This window comes from Scardinius erythrophthalmus (genome assembly GCF_964197995.2).
Source record: "Scardinius erythrophthalmus genome assembly, chromosome: 4".
NCBI lineage: Eukaryota > Metazoa > Chordata > Actinopteri > Cypriniformes > Leuciscidae > Scardinius > Scardinius erythrophthalmus.
The window spans coordinates 49,948,729-49,957,422 of record NC_138224.1 but is presented as its reverse complement, the minus strand read 5'-3'; the positions used below and the strand labels follow the sequence as shown (position 1 = coordinate 49,957,422).

Genomic DNA, 8,694 nt, shown 5'->3' with positions numbered 1-8,694 from the left:
AGTTTAACAATGCCTTAATTTTTCACAATGAATCCATCACAGTACTAAACAGTCACTCCTTACAAAGAAAGAAAACAATTCAACTTAATTTTTAAACATAACCGTCCTTGTGTTTGTTCTCCAACTCTTTAGCCAGATTATTCTGCTTCATCTTCCTCAGGATGTTCACTGTGATCTTCACAGCTTCTTCTGGTCCTAAACGTGCCACCATCGTGTCCACTGTATTTAAGACATCTGCGTTCTCCATTTCAGAAGTTGAAATAAGCTCATGATTCCTCAAGTACCACAAAAAGCGCTTCAGTTCATCTTTTCCTAGATCCCTCAGTACGTTCTCAAGCAGCTCTTTAACAGACGCCATATTTCTTCGCTGATTCACTTCTGTAGGATAAAAAAAGAAAAAGATCTTCAGTATTTTTCACTTGATGATAGTTTGATACTTGAGTATTTTTTCACAGATGATTTGAAGTATTTCAAATGTTAGGGTTAGTTCAGGTCTCGTCTCTTAGAAGCATCTCATCCAAGCGGCAACCTCCCTGTCTCTCTCTCGAAACCAACATGGAAGTGAATTAAACAGCAATTCATCAACTGGCCGCTTGAGGCTGGCTCTGCAGAAGTGAGTCAAATCTGCATCTCCCGCATGTTAAAATGCCCAACTTTACAGCAGAAAAAACATGTGTACAGCCTGGAGCAAAAAGTGGCTTTGGTCTATACAGCTAATTTTGCCCTTCCTAACAACTGTGAGGGGGATGAATTGTTTTTCTAACTCATCCGTTTACATTATATTAAGCCTTAAATTTCTGCATAATTAAGGGTGTCCACTTTTGAGTGACAGGTGGATTCCCGCTGCTGTGGTCATTAGTCATCATTAGCCGTTTGTCTGCTGTCTGTTAGCCGTCACATTACCTCAGCTCATTGTCTGACTGTAAAAATAAATAAATTCCAGCCACTAAACTTGGCATCTCTGCCGTGTTTGTGATTTTTCGGGATTATTTCACAATTATAATTTCTTGCTGTGGGGTTAATTGTATTAACAAACCGTCCAAGAAGATTGGGCTTCATTTTTACCGGTGAGTGAAATTCTAATATAATTTAATTTATTCATTTTATTTCTAATAATTTATTTATTATTTATACACTCCAGAATCCAACAGACTGTGAAAGTGCTGCAGCGTTTTCAACCTTTTGTTGTTTAATATCAATAACATATAAATAGTTATTTCAAGTTTTGTTGTGTAGGTTCAGGTTAATTTACCTCAATAGTAAGCTTGGTTCAAATCGGTTCAAAATCAACCCCACATATCTTCCATCTATAGACAACTTGATTGCGTCAAGCTAGGTAAGGGTGGTTTCAGCACCAGGCTCCTCAGCTCCACCCACGTCCCGCTTATTTGCCAATAGGTTGTTTGCATATGACGTCACGTTACTGCGGTGCCATGGCGCGAAATGCAGATGGAGGGCAGGAAGTGATTTGCAACATTTAGGAAGCACTATAACAAACTCAAAATGCCAATGTTTTGCGTCATTTATGGTTGCTCAAATCGATCAAGCCATGAGGAGTTTTTATCGTGTACCAAAAGTTGTTGTTCATAAGGGGGAAAAATGCAAAAAATTGACCGAAAAACGCCAGAAAAATGGCTTGCAAACCTACGTCTGCGGTGGGGAGGAGCCGAATTGTGTGCAGTGATCACTTCATCAAAGGTGAGTTAATACAACTTATGTGACTATGTTTGTGTAACGTACCAGTTTCCGAACTTTGTAAAGTCAAAGTAATTGTTTCTTCTTTTCTTTGAGTTTGTAAGTTACCCCTGTAACTGAAGACAAACGCGTAACGTTAGCAAAGCTGCCTACAAAGTGTTTTGAGGGTGCTGCCTTCAGTGCTTTAGTGGTGTTTCGGCGGACCTTTGAGAGTGGTTAACCTAATGACGTAAAGTAAACAGCCGTAAAAGTAAAGTCGAGAAGCGCCGCAGCGTTGAACGGTTGTTAGGGTTAATGTGACGGATTAATCCACAGGACAAAAAAGAATGACAGCCTCGATGACAGGCAAATCTTTCAATTCAGTTGAAAAATCACTCCTCTTCATAACGCAAGGATCACATCCAACATATGTTTAGATTTTTTGTCTATATCTTTCTCTTGTAATCGCGTCTAAAGTAGTACAGTACAGACTTTCCTCCATTCCGCTCTTCACTTCCTGCCCTCCATTTGAATGTCGCGCGTCATCACAATCACTTGACTGCAAACCACCTATTGTTGTTTATCCGGGAGTGACGCGCTGCCAAGATGGCGACGGTCGGCTATGCCCACTTTAGGCTTCAGAAACTTACCGAATTTTTTTTTAGTCTATTATCTCATCCAAACTCTTGTCAAACAGTCAGCGATTTTTCAATAATTCACACAAGAGTCACACACAAAGCAGTCAACAAAAAGTAAAAAAAAAAAAAGGCCTAGTAAAATTAGTAGTCAGAGGTGCAAAAACAAACTAACTTATATGATGCCATGCAAGGACAGAATAACATTTACATGATCTAAATTAATTATTTTAGCTAAATATGTAGTATTTATGTAAAATGTAGTAACATTATTGTGTGTGTATTAAAAAACATTTTCCTTGAGGAGTCCTCCATCCTGCGTGGCTGTGTCGCAAGTGTGGTTATGTTATGTCGTTATGAAATTAGGGAAGGCAAATTAATTGTAGGCCCACCCTAATAATAATTTAATAATAATAATAGCCTTTTAATAATAATAACTATTATTATTATTTAATGCATTAATGGGAAAACAAGCCAATTATCGTCTTGATAATATCATCATAGGCGATATCTCTGGCTATTCTCGATACACGATACTATCGTCTGTTGGCACAACCCTAGACTTAAGACTCTCACCCTTAATCTGCTTTTCCTTCTCGGTCAGTTTTTTGTCAGCCTGCAGAATTGTTTTTGATTCCACAGACTTCTGCTTCAGAAACTCCTCCAGGACCTCTTCAGCCTATTACATACAGACACATATAGAAAAACATTTTTTCTGTAATGTGCAGTATGTGGATAGAAGTGTAATATGGGCAAGACCTTGACTTCTTTATTGGCCTGGTTGTTATAATTCTTCACAATGTCCTCCCGATCCTTGCAGTAGAGATCATAGCCACCAGGGTTGACATAGAAACCCTGCTTGAGTTTTTCTGTCATTGTTTCCGAGAGCGATGACAAGAGATCCTCACATCGTCTCTTTGAAGCGTGCTCGTTTTGGCACAGGTGTCCATCAAAGAGCTTATTAATGTTTTCCTAAAAACATGACATGTAGAATTTAAGTAGCAGTTCCCAGTTTTATACTGTATCAGAGTAGATTTCATCTACGCATACTCTGACATCTCTTTATACCATTGAACCCCAGAAGAGGACAGTGAAATAATCACACTGATTATTGGGTTTGTATTTAGAACCAAGAAGAGAGATTGCATTATTCAGTTGGTTGCCAACAGTCAACAGTTCACAGCATCATCCTAAATTAACTGAAACTGAAAATCTGTGAAGAGATTCGGACTACCTCTAGACATTTCAGGTAATTCCCGTCAGTGTCCCTGAAGGAACGCTTCATGAAGGTTTGTGTCGCCATATTGCTGAGACGTTGGTGTTCTGAGGACACATCCTTCAGTTCCAGAAGGAAGGAGTCCTTCAGCTTCTCCATTCCACTCTTGTAAACCTGAAGCCCCTCCTTCACTGCAGACTCATTCTCAATCATTGACATGGCGATCACAGCGTTCTCCAGACACGGCACAGCCCCACTGGAGATGGTGTCCACATATATTTTCACCAAATGACTCAGAACTTCAGAAAAGGAAAGAAGTCAAACAACATGATATGGGAAAGGTATTGCACAACAGACAGTCATCTGTAAGTACAGGCAAACTCTTAACAGACTTATTTTTGAGTAACCTCTGCCATTGACTGTGCCATCCTTCAGCTTCTTCACATGGCTCTCGTGAAAGACAAACTTGCAGAAACGATCTGTGACCTCCAGGAACTCAGAGGAAAGATCAGCAGGATCCAAGCTCTCCAAACGATACATATTCTCTGGGGCGGTTGGAGACGGGAAAGTGAAGCACGTCCTGGAAGGGAAGAAATTTCGGATGCACTCCCTGGGAAAGTTGAACGCCATCACTTGACTTGATGTGCCTGAAACAAATAAGCACATGCTGTATCTATTCTAAATTAAATTATTATTAAACCATAAGTACCTCAATAAGCTATGAATTGATATAAGCTATGAGTAATACAAAAGATCTGAAGACAAACCTGTTGACAAAAACTAGTCACACATTGTGATAGTGATTGTGGGGGCTCTTATAATATTTTAAACTATTATTAAATTACCATGTTTGAGCTTCAGAGCAAACTCTAGGTACTCATTCTCTGTTATGTCTCTGCCATCGATCTTTAGCTCAAGGGTGAAGTCCCTCACAGCCCAGATAAAACTAGGGAAGAACTTCACAAACTCGCTTGAATCGTCTGCATCCTCATCTGATGATTTGACCTTAATGCAATCTGTTAGTTCAGTAACATATCTGACAGTTTGTTCAGGCATGTCAAACATGTCAGGAAGTGACTGTCAAACAGCAACAAATGATTGATTCCTGGTCTAACAAAACAAATGTGTCATTCCATGAAGTACTAAGCAAACTCTCAACACCATTTCTTAAATACTTTTTAGTATCACAAAGCCTAGCTGTAAAGGAAGCAGATAGATGTAGATGTAGGTAAGTAGATGTAAATCAGTCCCCCGTACATGGCAATGTGGAGCAAGAGACATCAACTTGTATTGACAACAATGTCGTGATTAACTACGTGACAACAATGTATTAATACTCATTTGTCTAGGTTGTCAAAAGGATACTGCAGCTCCTGAAAAGCCCTGTTGTCAATCGTCCCCCGACTGTTGTAGACCAGAGTGCTGCTCAGTAACACAGCCAGACAGACGATGTTAGTGTCATGCTTTGAGTCTCCCTGAGAAAGAGAAAGACAATCATGGAGCTCTATTATAATAGCGTTAAATCAGTACAAATTAGTCTTTAATAAATGTGTTGCATCAATCCATTTTTTTTTAAGAAAGTGCATTCACTGACTCCTATTAACAACAAACTAGAAAGCTGTTAATTGAATACATGTGTTCATTCTCAAAAGTCAACAACATGCTGAATGTGACATTCTATCTGAATAAGGGTATCTCTGAACTGAAAGTTAAAGTATTGTTGAACCATTGAAACTGCTTGTGACATTTGATGCTTTAAGTTGTAATAATAATAATTATAATAATAAGTTTTATTTATATAGCGCCTTTCCAGAGCTCAAGGACACTTTACAATAAACAAACAACAATAAAGGCCCTTGACAAAGACAGCAGACAGAACAACAGTAGGCAGTAGAGAGTGCAAGTACAGTAAGTGAGAATTGGGTAGAAGGGGCGGCAGCCAGCAGAATACAAACAGTTAACTTTGAGAAAAAAAAAAAAAAAAAAAAAAATTAAGAATTATAACATTCAGAAAATAGGTGAGTTTTGAGCATGGATTTGAATTCAGAGATAGTGTCAACAGAACAGAGTGATCGGGGGAGAGAGTTCCACATTTTGGGCGCAACAACACTGAATGATCTGCCCCCCATTGAAGCAAGACGATGCCGAGGGACGACGAGAAGGCTAGAATCAGCGGATCGTAAAGAGCGAGTCGGGGTGTAGGGGAGAAGCAGGTTACAGAGATAGGGGGGAGCCAGGCCGTGCAGAGACTTAAAAGTGAGAAGGAGAATTTTGAATTTGATACGGTAAGCCACAGGAAGCCAGTGAAGATTATGCAGAATTGGGGAAATATGTGCAGAACGCTTGGTGTGGGTGAGTAGTCTGGCAGCAGAGTTTTGAATGTATTGTAATTTGGAAATGGAGCTAGCTGATAGGCCAATGAAAAGTGCATTGCAGTAATCAAGACGTGAGGTGACAAATGCATGGATGACAGTTTCAGCATCTGAGATACTGATAAAGGGACGGAGCTGAGCGATACGACGTAGATGAAAGAATGCCAATTTAGTGATAGAATTAATGTGAGAGTGGAAAGATAGAGTGGAATCGAAAATTACACCAAGATTTTTAACAGTACTAGATGGTTTGATAAGAGAGCCAGCGATCTCACAGGTGAAGTTGGTAGGAATTTTATTATTGAGTGATGAGGGTCCAGTGAAAATAATCTCAATTTTGTCCATGTTAAGTTTTAGAAAATTTGAATGAAGCCAATCTTTTATTTCATGTACACAAGTAGAGATTTTGTCAGTTGTGAGAGATAAAGTTGATGTACAGGTAGTATATAATTGAATGTCATCAGCGTAAAAATGATAATTAAAACCATGACGACGGAGGATCAGACCAAGAGGTATTATATAGATTATAAATAATAATGGCCCAAGAACGGATCCCTGAGGGACACCTTGCTTCAGGGGGACAGTAGGTGAGCGAAAATTCTGAAGTGAAATGTAGAACAGTCTGTCGGAGAGATAGGAGGAAAACCAGGAAAGAGCAGCACCAGAAATACCCACATCCTAAAGGCGCGAAATGAGTAGTTGATGGGAGACGGTATCGAAGGCAGAGCTGAGGTCGAGCAGCAGGAGCATATACAGAGAACCAGAATCACCAGAGAGAAGCAGATCATTCAGTACCTTAACTAGTGCAGTTTCAGTACTATGCAAAGGGCGAAAACCAGATTGAAAAGGATCAAAAAGATTATTTTCAACTAGAAAAGACTGAAGCTGGAAGGCAACAGCATTTTCCAGTAATTTAGCAAATTAAAAATTTGTGTTTCAGTACTTTGGTTTTTACGTCACCTTGTCCACATCTCCAAGTCCCTCAGTGTCCAGCAGCACCAGAGTGGTTCCTGCTTTAGTGGGGTGAGACACACACCACATCCAGATGCCCTTCGCCCCTGACTCGAAGGGGCCGCCCAACGCAAATCCTGATTATGCCACACCAAAAAAAAAAAAAAAAACACAAAGACTTTTATGCATGTAACTGCATGTTGTTTCTCTCAAGCTTCTGGATCCTACCAGCACTGCCTGCTCTAACCTGTTTGTTTCCCTGCGAGGTGATTCATCAGGTAGGACTTCCCGGTGCGGTAGAGACCCACCACGGCCACCACCACCACTGGCTCCTGGATCTGCTGCAGGATCTGTAGTGCTGACTCCTGCACACACAGCTTCCCTTCTGACCCAGTGTCAATCAAGCAGACTGGTTTATCCATGATCACTGGAGAATACAGCTGTACAACAGATACACACATTTAAAATCATTCAAGCTAATGCAGTGAACTTGAAGTAAAACGTTAAGTTGCATTGAGACATATTCTAGTAATTCTACCGAACACCAGATGAGCAGCTTTTCCTTTTTCTGTATGGGGAAGTTTCTGTAAAAGTGTTTGTCATGTCACTGTAGCAGACTTCAAGTGGTAACCACAGGACACCATGGAAACACGACCACACCACGATTGAAGTGATGATACTCGGAGTTGTGTATTCACCTTAAACAGAGTAGTGAGGCACAATTAGGGACATACAGGAGGCCTACTCTCATTCCTCCGCTTCCCCGTCTGCATACACCATGCGTCTGAGCGCGAACGCTTTAACAAGGGCATTATATAGCATTTAACATATGTAGATGATGGTGCTAAATTACCCCACATAACAGGACAGCACTCAAAGGAAACATAAATGGAAATTAAATAACACATTTTAGAAAGTTAACATACAAACATGTTATAAATTCACTTAAATGCACATGTATGTATAATAAAGTTCCTTTTATTTACACGAACAGTCTCATTGTATGAAAATATACCACAAGGCATTTAGTATGAAATTAGCCCTAGTATAGACCTTATGTAGCCCCGCCCCTTTTCAGCGCTGCGCTCGTTGTCTTTTGACTTCCGGTTTTATTTTCACAGCGATCTTGCGTATTTATGAATGAACGGCTCGTTTTAAAATCTTCCCGGTCTACTGACATTTGTTGAAACATCTGGTTTAAACATTACAATCCTCATGACAACTTTCGTTAACTTTAAATTAAGCAAATCCACTTCAAAAGCTAATTACTTCTGGACAGCAATGCCGTAGGAATATACAGAGCGACCGCAAAAACGGAAGTTCAAAGACAATATTCTAAAGATGGCGGAGCCCTCGTTTCTCTGGCGCATAAGGTCTATATACTGGAGGTACACAACCAGGGCCTGAAATTAACACCCGACCACACGCCAAATGCGGGTGAATTCTGCAATTGGCGGGTAACACTGTCAATCTACCTGCCACATTGGCAGGCAGCCAATGAGAATCGACCCTTCGCGGGGAGTTTGATTGACAGGCGATATGGCCAATCATAATCCGCAGAATTTTTTTTTTTGTCCGACAAAGCAGTCAGGAGAGTTCAACGTTGGAGGATTTGAACTTGAAAAAACGGAGTGTAGCCTACTGACATCTTTCCGCAGTTAGTTTTAACTTAAAACTACATTCCTTCTTATGTTCATTCATGTTTATTTGATGCTATAAATTAACTAGAAGGAAGAGATGATCGGTTCACGAGCAGCTTTAACGGCACCACAGTGATCTGTCAAGACCAAGGGGCAACATTCTCATCTGAAAAATTAAGCCTACCCGGAAGTGCGAAAAACTGCAA

At 40.2% G+C, this 8,694-nt stretch overlaps 1 protein-coding gene across 4 annotated transcripts in view; it reads right to left on the bottom strand.

The window, feature by feature from the left end:
• gbp4 (guanylate binding protein 4) overlaps nt 1–8,694 on the bottom strand; it is a 31,102-nt gene that overhangs the window by 922 nt on the left and 21,486 nt on the right. For 2 of the 4 annotated variants that reach the window (XM_081362827.1, XM_081362826.1), the window contains 10 exons: nt 7,387–7,546; nt 7,096–7,288; nt 6,858–6,985; nt 4,891–5,000; nt 4,371–4,561; nt 3,933–4,172; nt 3,544–3,824; nt 3,069–3,281; nt 2,886–2,988; nt 1–378 (listed from right to left, as the gene is read on the bottom strand). The exon at nt 1–378 is cut by the window's left edge and continues 922 nt beyond it. In XM_081362827.1, the coding sequence (XP_081218953.1) occupies nt 92–378; nt 2,886–2,988; nt 3,069–3,281; nt 3,544–3,824; nt 3,933–4,172; nt 4,371–4,561; nt 4,891–5,000; nt 6,858–6,985; nt 7,096–7,270 (1,728 nt within the window). In that variant the 5' untranslated portion in view covers nt 7,271–7,288; nt 7,387–7,546 and the 3' untranslated portion in view covers nt 1–91. Of the gene's footprint in view, nt 379–2,885; nt 2,989–3,068; nt 3,282–3,543; nt 3,825–3,932; nt 4,173–4,370; nt 4,562–4,890; nt 5,001–6,857; nt 6,986–7,095; nt 7,289–7,386; nt 7,602–8,694 lie in introns of all 4 variants that reach the window. The other 2 variants (XM_081362825.1, XM_081362828.1) reach the window with 2 other exon arrangements.